The sequence below is a fragment of the Microplitis mediator genome, chromosome 3 (assembly GCF_029852145.1).
Source record: "Microplitis mediator isolate UGA2020A chromosome 3, iyMicMedi2.1, whole genome shotgun sequence".
Classification (NCBI taxonomy): Eukaryota; Metazoa; Arthropoda; class Insecta; order Hymenoptera; family Braconidae; genus Microplitis; species Microplitis mediator.
In genome coordinates, this window is record NC_079971.1 from 8,845,262 (window position 1) to 8,860,494 (window position 15,233).

Below are 15,233 nucleotides of genomic sequence, written 5' to 3' on the forward strand. Positions count from 1 at the left end.
GCATTCTCAGACAGTGCCCCCCACTTTTTAAAAATATGCAATGACTTTCAACTATCATAACCGTATTAAAATTTCATTAATCAATTAAAAAAAAATCAAAATTTTAATTGAAAAAAGGACAACGTAGTCGTAATTTCGTTGCGATATAGAATTTAGAAAAAATTACTTACCCAACAAAATTAAAAAATTCTAATTATAAAATTGACAGGACGATTTCACGAAAATTTATTTAACGAATTTTGTTTAACTTCGAATTGATATCAAGTGTAAATAATTTTTTTTTTATATCTATATATCGGCGAAATTACAACTACGTTGTCCTTTTTTCAATTAATGCTTCAATTTTTTTTTAATTAATTGCTAAAAATTTGATACGCTTATAACAGTTGAAAGTCATTCAAAATTTTTAAAAAGTGGGGGGCACTGTCTGAGAATGGCCTTAAACTTTGAAAAAACAAAATAATAATGATTAGTAATTATTTATATATTAAAATTTTATTCTGGGAAAGAAAAGAAATAATAATTTTATACGTGAAATTTTATTTTTTTTTATGGAGAAATTTGTGGAAAAAAAAGTAATTAAAAGAGATAAAGGCAACGGGAAAAAAATGTAAGAGTGATCGTGAGACGCTCGCCGACCGACAATCTGGCGGGAGAGAGTAAGTGAGCGAAAGTTAGTTCCACGCTCACCGCTAGAGCGTGCGGGCTTCTTGGATATGGACACTTATAGTAGAAGTGTTAAAAGCAAATGCAGCGGACGTTAATCGTCAGTCTTCACTCTACTGCTACCAAGTGAACTTTGCGTAGCAGAGTGGGAAGTACCTACTGGTAGTGGCGCAGTATACCCTGCACCACGTCCTATATATATATATCTGGTATAGATAATATATTATTTTTGGTATAACCAGTGGTCTTCCCCATGGACAATTCGGGATATCCATCCCAGTTCGGGCTCTCTATATTTTTCTTGAGAATAGTTCTTTATTCTTTTCGATTAATATGAAGAGAATTAAAAAGCATTACAAATTTCAAAATATGAATTCTCCTCAATTCGATTTAATTCTCTGAAGAGAATTAAAAAGTATTAAAAATTACAAAATATGAATTCTCCTCAATTCTATTTAATTCTCTGAAGAGAATTTAAAAGTATTAAAAATTTTAAAATATGAATTCTCCTCAATTCTATTTAATTCTCTGAAGAGAATTTAAAAGAATTAAAAATTTCAAAATATGAATTCTCCTCAATTCTATTCAATTCTCTGAAGAGAATTTAAAAGTATTAAAAGTTTCAAAATATGAATTCTCCTCAATTCTATTTAATTCTCTGAAGAGAATTTAAAAGTATTAAAAATTTCAAAATATGAATTCTCCTCAATTCTATTCAATTCTCTGAAGAGAATTTAAAAGTATTAAAAATTTTAAAATATGAATTCTCCTCAATTCTATTTAATTCTCTGAAGAGAATTTAAAAGAATTAAAAATTTCAAAATATGAATTCTCCTCAATTCGATTGAATTCTCTGAAGAGAATTTAAAAGTATTAAAAATTTCAAAATATGAATTCTCCTTAATTCTAGTTAATCCTCTGAAGAGAATTTAAAAGTATTAAAAATTTTAAAATATGAATTCTCCTCAATTCTATTTAATTCTCTGAAGAGAATTAAAAAGGATTCAATTCATTTTTAATCCTCTTTAATTCTCTTTTTTAACCAGGGAGTATAAGTACAGTAAGTTTATGGCATAACTACAGGAAAAAAACTGGCCAATATAACCATATTACTACCAAATTATTACGGTAAATTTACGGCATGTGCATAAATGCTGAAAATTTAAGACATTTTTACGGCATTCGCAAAACCGCGAGAATGTGACGACGTTGTGATCCATTCGACCAATTGTTAATAATTTAATCAGATCAACATTAAAATGTCCATCAATCATGAGTATGAATCTGATCAATTGTTAAATTTATTTTCATCTCACTTATCGAAACATTATGTTATTGTTATAAAGTATAACTAGACATATGATAAAGTAAATAAATTCGTTATTTTTATTAAGCTCTTCTAATGAGCTCTTTCAATTGCCGCAGGAACCATGTAAATCGGTTTATTTATTACAAAATTATAAAAAGTCTGCACACACACACACACACACACACACACACACACACACACACACACACACACACACACACACACACACACACACACACACACACACACACACACACACACACACACACACACACACACACTCGGACAACATTCTGAAAATTGTCAATTTCAAATGAGCTGCCCTCATATATATGTAGATTTTCAACACGATTATTTAAATGTATATTGCTAGGCGCATGCGTCAAAATTCATTAACGTTATGTATATATTATGGGTATATCTTATATCATAGATTATTATATACACTATTTTATAATTATATATATATTAGAGTAGTCCAAAAAAAATTTTTTTTCCGATTATCTCAAAAGTTTCTCTATGGTATGAAAAAACATTCTCACCAAAGACCAGCTTGCTATTTTAATTTTACTAGGCACCCAATAATTTTTTGTTTTTCCAATCATTACTCTTACTTTCGAGTAAGCTACATATAAATGAAACATATCATTAGCATTCAAAAAAATTTGATTGCCAGTAAATGTTGGATAGTAGTGGTGTACGTTTCCAATAATTTGCTATACTTACATGAATTTGTAAAGCCCAGAGGCCATAGCAATCGTATAAAGCTCGATTTGTTGATATTCGTGCCAATGTAAAGTTTTCTGTCGTGAGTTTGAAAGGAGCTTCACACTTTTCTGCATAATTCTCATCTCCATGTACTTGTGACATATTTTGCAAAGTAAAGATTACTTTCGTATTATTTGTTTCTGGATCATCATAATCAGCAGCTTCAAACTCGAATAATAACGTATTCTAAAAGAAATAACATTAAAATAGTTAAAAAACTTTTTATGAAGAGTATATAGAGCATACATGACATTCTGGTTTATACCAGAGATGGTCATATGACAAGCCATATTACTATCTCTTTCTATCTTAAACTTTTCATTTGAAATCACTTTATCATCAACAAACTACAATTATGGCGGTCAGTACTTATTCGACAGATGAATACAAAGGAGACTTCAGATACCTACACACTATCGTTCTAACTGTGCACGGAACAAACTATACATCTCGATAAATAGCTATTCGTCTCAACCACTACCCGCCAAACAGTCATTGGTTCGAACTTGTTTCGAGTTTTAATAAGATCAGACCTACAGCTGATTTTTCTCATATGTCAACTATTCCATCAAGTCCTAACTTTTTGAAAGTAATTGACATAAACATATTTCACCAGACTATAATTCTTACGACTGCTTACGGTTTTTTCATCATAATCGTTATACATGAATTTATAATATAAACATACGGACTTCTTCACAATATGGTTTTACAGTATATTTATATTCTAATAAAAAAACTATACAGTTTACATCGTTCTATATGTTGGCATCATTATTGTTTCTTCGCACCTACTATCTGGTCGTAAAATATTGACCCTAAATTTAAAACATGAATAACTTGTGTTTAAAAAAATCGTATTAGAACATGAAACATATAAATCGTTAGATTAAAGTCTCTTCTACTCCTATCCAAAATTTCATGAACTTAAAAAATTTTTTACCCGAGATATAAACAATTGAAGGTTGAAAAAAGTGGTTTTGGAGGGGTATAAATTCAAGCACTAACTTTGATTGCTTATAACGTGGTAAATAATTGTTCTATTGTTACTCTGATTTTTTTTTTGTGTATAGTGGATCCTTTCCGAATAGAATTCACAAAAAAAAAATTTATTTTTTATAAATTATTGGTATGATTCATAATTAATCGTCACGGACCATCTTGGGATTTAATTAAGCATCTGTTATCTCTAACATTTTTTAAATTCATGAAATTTTATATTATGAAAGAATAAAGAAGTATAATTTATAAATTATTTTCTAAATCAATAAACTTATCATAGTTTAATTGATATTGTCTTTGAGCGACTATAGGGCCATGTGTTGATCGATTAATAGTACATCACAGCTTTTAGTGAGCGACAATGGGTACACTCAGAGTCCTTATTTAAAAAATTAATAATAATTAATTATCAACATTATTCTTCAAACGAAAGTTTTATTCTAATACTCGAAACTGGTGGCATGGCCTAAAAGTGGCCAATATGGGCCGGGCAAGCAAACGTCGACCTCTTCGCGGTGCCACTACGATTACCGAAAGGGAAACCAACGACGTCACTGCCGATCCAAAGGGATTTATTGATGTTGCAAGGCGTCCAAGAAAGTGGAAGGCTCTAAGAGTCCACTTAACTATCTAAGGGTTTTAGATAGATAGATAAATAAATAATAGAATATATATATACATATATATATTGAAAAGGTATAAAATACCTATATGTGTGTGTGTGTGTGCGTATGCGTATGCGCGCACTTTGGTGTAAAAAGTGTATCAAGAAGATAAACTGAGACGTCATGTCGTTTACTTCGCCTAAACGACTTATGACTTTCGAATATTATTCCTGAAACTAAATAAGAACAAGAGTTCAAAAACTCTTGAGAGGGCAAATATAAACAACTCTCCCCAAGAACATCGGGGCCAGAGAAAAATACATTGGGGTGTGTGTGTGCGTGTGCGTGCGCGCATCTATATATTATTAATAAATGAACAATGTTCATATAAAGACTGGCGTACTTGTGAATTAATTAATTCCTTAAAAAGATACTTTACCTGGTTAGTAAAGTGAGTGTAGTCCGATCTTGTGAGCCAAGGCGCTACACAAGCCAGAGTGGCTACACATGCGATAGCGGAGCTAAGACTCCAACGAATACTACGATTCTGTGGACTCAAGAAAGTTACACAGACCTGAGCTGGTATTCAATTGAATGTATAGAGGCCTAAAAATCTCGCATAGTACCACAATCTTGTGGACCCATCAGGGTTACACAAGCCTGAGCGGGTACTCTCAGCCGTCCCGAGTCTCTTCCTTAGAAAGAACAGCTCTCAAGCTGAATAGGAGAGACATAGGTCAGGACAGGCATTCTACTTTATTGCTTCCATGCAAATAATTCTGGTGAAAGTAACTTAGGAGAAACGGCGCATGTTTACTTCGGAGGCATCTAGGCCGCCCCAATCTGAAAATGAGCATGTTATAATTTGTACATGTACAACGCTGTGGACCTCTGTTACGGAAACTACGAGCAGGAAGTAATGAAGCGGAATGTATCAGCTGATGTGCAAGTATGTTCTAGTGGGGCAGAACAGAACACATATCGGCTTGGGTGAGCAGCCCAACGCTGCCAACCCTAAAGGTGATTCCAATCACTCAAAACATATGGAAAAACTTGAATGACTGTTGAATATATTTAATAGTGAAACATAAGGCCTGTTCCCTCCGGGGGCAGGCATTTCACTTTAATCGATTTTGAATATATAAGTGATTAACTAGCTTTATGTCCTGCAACATAAGGCGAAATTTTTCACTTTAATCGATTTTGATTGATTATATGTGGATTTACTGTCTGTCTTATGGTCCCTGGACCTGAGGCAGTTTTTTTCACTTTAATCGATTTTTTTGAATGCAACGATAGTCAAAAGCTATCATATGTCGATAGTGGACTGATACCACCTCCAATAGGCCCAGGCCCTGAAAAAATTTTTGATTATCCTAAAATTGCGAAAGCAATACGTATAAAAATTTCTCAGGGGAAGTCTAAGTATCGGCCCACAGACAAAATCAACCCTATCCTTCCCTCTCCAAAAACACTAATCAAGCTTTTCTCTTTCACAGGTAGCAGCCACACCAAACTTTCTTCCCTACAGGTACAACTAAGAGTTTAGCGACTCAAACAGCAAAAATAATCATGGCTTTCTCCTCTCATGTTAAATTATCCGCATTGGACCGGCATTCGGATATGCGGGATTGGTCCGCATGGGAGGGGAATCCCATGGTGGTCTTAAAACGAATCAAACCAATGGAAGACACCTGGACATCACCATCATCATCATCGACGACGACCAGCACCACGCTCGTTCGAAGAAGTGCCAGAGTGGCAAGCCGTGTTGTTGTTGTTGAAAATTTGATCGCTAAGCCCCCTGGTACTTCCGTTAATTGTCGGCACGAGAATCGGGAAACGCGGACGCGCACGGGTAAAATCACGCAACCAAGTAAATTAGTAAACGCAAAACGGGACACAACACTTAAAGTAGATTCAGTAGCAAACGGTACACATTGTTCGCGGGGCACAAGCCGACGTACGTGTCCGGGGTCGAGTAACTTTGCCCACGGTGGGCTCGCAACAGGAAAGAAAACAACAAAAGGGCTCGGTACGGTAAACGAAATTCAACCCCCCCCCCCCCCAATTCCGACAACAGTAGAGAGAGAAGGAGGTGAGAGAGGATTCAACGCGGAAGGTCTTCGAGTCTTGCAGTTGAACTTGCGGAATGATAAGGCGGGAACACTGGAGACAGGTGCCTTGTGGGAGGAGGAACGTATTGATGTCCTTCTTTTGCAAGAGCCATACGCAGTTGCAAGTAATAAATGTTTTAAAATACCCGGTTTTGGCAGCAATGTACAAATTGCTGCCACAACCGGGGAGAGGCCATTTGCGGCCATTTGTCTAACCAATCCAAAGTACAGAATGATACACATTTCGCAACTAAGCACCGCGCACTGCGTATGTGCTCAAATTGTGGGTCCAGGCATTTCTTTCTATGTGGTATCGTCATACTTCCAGTGTCGAGACGAAATAGAGGTTCACATCACGCAATTAGAAAAGGTAGCACAGGCACTAAGGGGAAATAAAGTTTTATTTGGGATGGACGCGAACGCTAGATCAATTAGAATGGGCCCAGAAACAAAGGAAAAGGGGGAAAAATTAGAGGATTTTATAGATGACAATGGGTTAGAGATTTTCAACTTAAAAAGGGAGGGTCCAACTTACGCTTCGACAACAGGAGAGTCATACATAGATGTTACCTTAGCCACCCCAAAACTTGCACGGTACGTACGGGACTGGTCCATCAAACGCGAGTGGGTGCAAAGTACCGACGTCTCGATGGGGCAGATCCTAAGCGGTTCAACCTTGCGTTGGCCGACTGGGAGAAGTTCCGCGAGAAACTACCAGAACTCGCAAGAGTGAATCTTGAGGGCCTAGCGCTGGAAACGGTCGAGGACGAGGAAAAGTATACCGATGCACTTACCAAAACCATCATAGAGTCATGTGAATTTGCTATCCCGCGGAAGAAGCCGCACGTAAAATCATACCCGTGGTGGACCAGGGAACTGACAAAAGAAAAGAGAGTAGTGTACAAATCTAGAAGGGGATTCCAGAGGGAGACAGACGAAGGGAAAAAGACAGAACTGAAAGAGACTTACTTACGACTTTGCAAGGCATACTCAAAACACGTTAAAAGACAGAGAGAAAACAGCTGGCGAGAGTTTGTCACGTCGAACGGTAACAAGGAGCACTGGGCCATCGTCTACAAGCTCCAGGCAGACAAACACCGAGTTAACAGAGTGCTCACCACACTCCGGCGTGACGGGCAATCCACAGAAAACTTTAAGGACACAGCTAGCTGCTTTCTCAACACACACATTGTAGACGACAAACCAGACGAAGAGACAGAGGAACAGAAAGTAACCCGGGAGAACTCAGAGACGCCACCAGACACCGCGGACGCCGATTCATTCACCCCGCGCGAACTATACAGAATTTTGAAAACCCTTAAAAGTAAGAAAGCACCCGGGCCAGACTTAGTAGAAAACGAGGTAATCAAAAGGGCGGGAGTCATTTTATCGAGGGAATTTTTAGACTTATATAATAGGTGCCTAGAGCTAGGAGTTTTCCCTACCGCATGGAAAGAGGGTGGGATTATCATGATCCTTAAGAGCAGTGACAAAGACGCGAGCGACCCAAAATCTTATAGGCCAATTTGTTTACTTTCGGTTATCGGGAAGGTATTTGAGAGATTGTTAAAGTCGAGACTCACCACCACAGTCTTAGCTGGGGATAACATCTCCAGTCAACAATTTGGTTTCATGGCCAAAAGGTCGACTGAAGATGCGATCGTTGAGATGCGCCGCTTGCTAGATTCGACTACAGAGAATCTGGCAATCGGACTTCTCTTCGATATTTCTGGCGCCTTTGACATTGTGTGGTGGCCGCGAGTGCTCGAGGGATTGAAGAAGCGGGAATGCCCCAAAAATGTTTACAGGGTAGTGCAGAGTTACTTTAAGGATAGGACAGTAGGACTTTCATGGGGATTCGGGTGGGAAAAGAAAAAGCACACAAGGGGATGTCCACAGGGATCAGTCTAAGGGCCACTATTTTGGAACATTATGTTCGACGACTTACTTAAAGAATTAGAATCATCAGATCACGGGAGTAAATTTGTAGCCTATGCTGACGTCCTCCTCGTCATCATAGCGGGAACATCACGAGTGGACATCGAAAGAAAAGCACAAGGGATGGTAGATTCGATACTGGAATGGTGTCGTTCCGCGAAACTCACGCTGTCGGAGTCCAAGACCGAAGCGATATTCCTCAAGAGGGATTACACCCGACGCGGTCCACGCAAGGACAAAGGTCCGTACCCCTATGAAGCGAAAAGACAGAAAAAGCCCAAGTAAGATTCAAAGCCACCGAAAATCGTAATAGGTAAAACAAAGATAGCTCTCAAAAAGAGCATTAGATACTTAGGGGTACACTTCGACCAAGACCTCAAACCAACCACACACATAAAGACAAGGCGCGCGAAATTAGACAAAACTTTTGGTCGTTTACGCCGTCTCGCACGGACTGAATGGGGACTGCGCTTTCCAGCTATGTCCACCACCTACAAGGGTTACTTCCTGCCCATTGTCACTTATGCGGCAGCAGGCTGGAGTGACCTATGTGGAGTGGAGGAATGGAAGGCTCTTAGGGCCTTGCAACGTCGAGCCCTGATTACGATGACTTGTTCATACAAGACGGCATCGTATGAGGGACTTTGTGTAGTTGCAGGGGCAGTGCCCATTCAGCTTGTGATTGATGAACGTTGCGCCCGTTACAATCTTCGTACTGGCAAACAGGCAACCCTTGGAGCCGTGACCGTGCAGCCAGATGACGAAGAAGGCCTTGTCTCCCTAAAAAAAGAAACCATTCGCAGATGGCAAGAATAGTGGTCCACAACGGACGACGGACGTATGACATTCAACTTCTTCCCAGACGTTACTGAACGTCTAGCGAGCCAACACATCAGTCCTAACTTCTGGCTTACCCAGATGTTAACTGGTCATGGCTGTTTTAAGGATAGACTCTTCAAGTACGGGCTCACAAAGGATCGCAAATGCCCACAATGCAACAAAGGGTGGGATACCGTTCAGCACTTACTGCTAAAATGCACCGAGTTCAAGCCTCAGCGTGAAGTGCTCCAGAGCATAGAAGGGTGGGGCGCGAAGTGGCCACAAATCGGGCGTGTTCTTGTTACCCCAAATTCCTTTAAAGTCTTTAATGGTTTCAGTAAAGATTGTCTCCACCAAAAACTCAGCAGCCAGTTTCTGGGCATAGGTGCACAGAACTCATGACTTGTGAAGACTCTGTGCATCTCGGGTGTTAGTCCGAAGTTAGGTGAGTGTGAGAATGAGTAAAGAATGTGTAAAGAATGTGTGAACAATATGTGAAGAATGTGTGTGAGAGTGTGTGAAGAATGCACGAATGAATGAAAACAAAACTGGGTGTCTCCTTCGGGAGGCAGGGGAAAAGAGTACCACGTCCCCTCTTGACCAAGTGGTATGTCGACCAATACAGAATTGGTACTATGGGGGGCCCATTCCAAGCCCCACTTCGACCAGAGTCTCTTTAATTCTTGAGATGGGAGGAGTGCTATGGGCCCACGTGAGGTCGGACTCGTAGTGGCTGTGGTTAGATACCACACGTAATGGGTTCACTGCGTTTTGGTCCCAAAACATTTCATCCCCGACATTTCATCCCCGACAACTCATCCCCGACAATTCATCCCCGACAATTCATCCCCGCGACGATTCATCCCCGCGATGATTCATGACAATGACAACTTACACTTAGACAAATAATACCCGATAATTTACTTGTTGGACAATTGATATTTCAATAAAAATATTTAATACAATAAACCAGCTATAAATATTGTTAATTATGAACATTTTATCAATATAATTTTAATACACACTTTCTCATAACCACATCATTTAGCACCATAGTACATAATCGATCGTTAGTAATTATTTACTTTATATTAATAATAAAATATTATCTCTTAATTACTTATTAACATTAATTTTTAGCGATCAATATAGTTAACTAATTAGTATCACAATTGCTTAAGGCACTTATACAAAACAACTGAATATACAAGACAACATAATATCTAGAAGTCGCGATACTTGACTACATTTAAATGATCTTTTAGATAATATCGTTATTATTATTGTAATTATTCTTATTATTATTATTATTATTGTTGTTGTTTCAATTAAATCATTGGGTTACTAAACTCACCCTGATCAAAAAAGTGAATTGAAAAGTATTGAAAATGATGAGAAATGAATCCTTTCGAATATTTTCTATACCCCAAGGTATTCATTTTGACATAAAATGAATACTTTTCAATCCCAAAATAATAAAAGAATTTCTGAACTTCCGAGGAATTGAAAAAGATTCAAATGAATTGATATTTTTAACCTTTCTGAATCCTTCTCAATACCTAAATAATCCGATGTTTCGATCAAGTGTGGGATTGAAAAAGATTGAAATGAATTGAAATTTTTGAATCTTTCTGAATCCTTCTCAATACCTAAATAGTCCGATATTTCGGATCAAGTGTGGGATTGAAAAAGATTGAAATGAATTGAAATTTTTGAATCTTTCTGAATCCTTCTCAATACCTAAATAATTTCACATTTCGGGTCATGAGTGGGATTGAAAAAGATTGAAATGAATTGAAATTTTTGAATCTTTCCGAATCCTTCTCAATACCTAAATTGAAATGATGAAAGATTGAATTCTTTTCAATACTTTCGAATTCCACTTTGGAATTGGAAAGTATTCAAACGATCGAAATTTCAATTCCATTCAATACTTTCCAAAACCGCCGAGGGATTGAAAAGAATTAAGATAATTTTCAATACTTTTCAATTCACTTTTTTAATCAGGGCAAAGTTACATAATATTCGGTTGATGGAAAAAAGTTAGATATTTTTTTTCATGGATTTGATGTGCTTGATAATAGTACAAATATTGATTAAAATAAAAAATGATTAGAAATAATTATCAATATAAGGTAGATTGTCATGGTTAAGATGTCATAAGATGAACGGTCGTCGGGACGATTTATCTCACAGATATATTGTCGGGGATTAATTGTCCGAGGATGATTAGTCGTGCGGATAATGTGTCGGGGATGAGCTGTCGGGGATGAAATGTTTTGGGACCAAAACGCGTGACACCCACGTAATGAGGATTTTTGATTATACCTCCGGTAAATGTCCACTCTTGGCTTCGGCCGAGAGTGTCGCTTAAAGTGTAGAAAAGATGGGATTACGCAACGCGAGTATGCCCAAAAGGGTGAGGTCTCGGCTTCCGGTCGGGGGAGGCGGACTTAGGTCCACGTTACATTAATTAATTAATACTCGAAACTTTGATGTATTTCGGATTGAATAATTAGAGTGTAATTAGCTCGGGAAAGTAGGAAATCTAGCAGGGGACGAACAAGCGGATACTTGCTTGTTAGGAACCCGAAAGATAACAGTGGAGGTAGCCCTGTACATAGGGTATGGGAAAAACTTGCTTTCCACCCCTAATCCGACGCAAGCAGTTGACCAGAGCTGGAAGTTTGGTACCATGGGGGATCCATTCTGGGCCCTACTTCTACCAGAGTCTCTCTATTTCCTGAGATGGGAGGAGTATTTGGGTCCGTATGAGGTCAGACTCGTGGTGCCTGTTGGTGAGGCACCCAGATGCGGTGCATACCTAATGGGTAAGCTAATGTGAGCTTACGTCCACATTTCGCTTTTATAATATATGGTGGAATTTGAATATATAGAGTTACGCAGCACGAGTATGCCCAAAAGGGTGAGGTATCGGCCTCCTGTCAAACGGAGGTGGGCTTAACGGCCCCGTTACATTAATTAATTAATACTCGAAACTTTAAAAAATAACAAAAAATAAAAAAATATGGTTTTCCAATTTATTTATTAATTTATATTGAGCGATTTAATCTCACTCCAATGAAAAATAAGTGGGTATAGGGGCTTTTACCTTACAAGAAAATTAACAGTGATAGAATTAAAAATGTGTTATCAGAAATTTACTCATAAATCAATAGTGTTGTTTTTTTTTTCAGCCAACTGTTGTGGGGTTAGCCAGAGTATTAAAAATTGAATCTATCGTGTGTTTTCTCGACTTACGAATTTCATTTACATAGAAAAATTCCAGAGAATAAGAATATTTACGGGTTTTTTAACGGTAAATACTAGAAAGTTGCCTAGAAGCTCAAAGAGTAGAAAATCATCAGAGATCGAACTAGTGAATAATAGCTTGTTCGCAGCTTTGATTTTTGCAAATAGAGGATATAGCACTAGAAAATGAGATAATCACCTAGTGATGAAAATTAGGTAAAGTTTGTGACAGTGGCATGTCTGAAATCTTAGTGACCATAAATTGAAATAACCGTTTTTAGGACATTCAGGAGAATTGGCGTCTCACAAATTATCTTGAAGCAACCTGATCATCTTTAGAGGGAACTGGTAGCATGGGGGGACTTTCTAAGTCCGTTTCGACTAGAATCTCTCTATTTGTTGAGATGATAGTAGTGTTTGTCTCAAGAGAGTTATGGACTCGTGTTAGTTGTTGGTTAGGCACCCACATGCAAAAGGATCTTTGATCTGATCTTCGATCGTAGGGTAAGCCAAAAATAAGCTTATGTTCAATATTTTGCTATCATTATACGTGGGGTTTGAGAAATAGTTGTAGAATTATTTTTACTATTTATGCATTTTCGTATTTACGTTTTAATTTTTTATCTGACGACCGGATTGGGTGTTCTAAATTTAAGGATTAGGATAGGTAACGCCATAGATGTGCGTTTGGCATACTGTCGCCAGATGTTGGTCGGCAGTTAGTTGTAAAAGAAATTTTAAGGATAGAAAATAAAATTCGTCAAGAGTGAATGTTGCGTGGGAATAGAAAATTGTAAGTTGGTTGTGTACGAGTGCTTTGGGAATGGGATAACTGTAGTCGTGTAAAGAGTACGTGTAAGTATGACAGAGCGGGGGTGTGAGGCCTAGGTAAAAACAAACGTACTTAGGAGTAAATGTCGGAAGGGACAGTTCAAGAGCAGCGTTGTTGTAAGAAAGACCTTTGTCGAGACGACGTATTAAATAAATACTTACAATTATCTTCAATCTGTGATTCCTTCAGTAAAGATATAAACAACATCTAATATCCTTACCTAGTATCCACACCATCCTATCCGATACTACATTATATCATAGCTGATGACAGGGATGTTACGACGTGCTTGTATGCCCAAAACAATACAGAAAAGGCTTCCCGTAAAACGGAAGTAGACTTGAGTCCCGTTACATTAATTTATTGATTATACATTAGGGTGCTCCAAAAAAAATCGATATGTTTTTTTCTCTCGGCTATTGCAACAAACTTTTCTAAACATCGGAGAAAAATCCTGTTAGAAGAGCAATTTTTTATTTCAATTTCATAAATTGAAATAAAAAGTTATTATTCATAAAATTCTCATGATCTTAGCATAGGAAAATTTAAAGAGCGAGCAGCACCTTTTAAAATTGAAGTGAAAATCGTCCTTCCCAGTGAACACATGACCTTATTTTGACGTCATACGTAGGTCATAGAAATATCACGGCATCTGATGTAAATTTGATGTCAATCTGACGTTCTGCATGACTTTAATATGATGTAAAGCTTGTGACATCATATTGATGTAAACATGACTCTTGTATGACGTCAGAGTTATGACTTATGTATTACGTACGTTTGACATAAAATCTACATCACATTATTACGTAGTAATAAAGTCATTACCGTATATCACAATGACGTAATTTTAAAATCATACATTTATGTCAGTAGCAAAGTCACGGTTATACGTAATATGGATGTCACTCAAATGATATCTTTACATCAGTGAAGTCAGTATTTTACGCAATGCTCATGTAATTTCCAAGTCATTCCGAAAATGTGTAAATATGTAGAAATAACAATTAAACGTCGAACATTTTTGAGGCCAAAATAATCGATAAACTCGATAATAGATTATTCAAAAGTTTTAGATTACATCATTAGCGTGATCATAAAAAAATTAATTTTATTTTTTTAAATGATATATCGAAAATATCATTCATGATGACAAAGAAAATGTAACGACAGTTTGAACTCTTTTGGTTTTATGATTCTAAAGTTTAGTATCACAATTTTTCAATCGATTGAATTTCATACAATTTTGTGGAATTATTTAATATTTCGCAAAATTTTATATAAGATTTTTTAAATTTCACATCACAATAAAAAATTAAAAAATTCGATGAAACTTAATGAAATTTTAAACAACTATCATCGAGGCCGACAAATATTGTTTCTATAAATTTTCATATAAGTTCATAAAGTTTTTTTAAATTTTGTAAAAATCCTTCACAAAAATTTATGAACATTGTCTTTTCCGGCATTTCACTCTAAATACATCAATTAAGCACGAGATTTGAACTCCTGTGATGTGGACCAGTGAGCAACGTTCAGGACTACCAGCCAAGAGGAGCCGGTTCGAACCCAGCAGACGCCCAGGATTTTTTCATCATTAAACGTTATCTAATCTTGTTTCTGAATTCACAATGCGTTCGCGCGGTAATAATCAAATCAAAAATTCGGTATTTCATTTTTTTTTTTCACAAAAATATATTTTCTGAATTGATAATTTTGACATCACCCATGTGTCATATTGACGTCATAGGATGTCACACAGACATAACATTTACGTCACGTATACGTCATTAGTTTTACATCATAATCTTACGTAAAAAAGTGTGAAATAATGAGTCACACCTGACTCATTTGTGACTTATATCTTACGTAAATGATGACATAGCGTAACGTCACTCTGATGTCAAATTTACGTCAATGTGTTT

General features: G+C 37.0%; 1 protein-coding gene across 7 annotated transcripts in view; it reads right to left on the bottom strand.

The window, feature by feature from the left end:
- LOC130664906 (protocadherin Fat 4-like) overlaps positions 1-15,233 on the bottom strand; it is a 160,240-nt gene that overhangs the window by 115,240 nt on the left and 29,767 nt on the right. For all 7 annotated transcript variants that reach the window (XR_008989482.1, XR_008989480.1, XR_008989481.1 and 4 more), the window contains exon 19: positions 2,702-2,929. Coding sequence is in view for 4 of the 7 variants with exons in the window: in XM_057465089.1 (XP_057321072.1) it covers positions 2,702-2,929 (228 nt within the window). In the remaining 3 variants the exon portion in view is untranslated. The remainder of the gene's footprint in view (positions 1-2,701; positions 2,930-15,233) is intronic.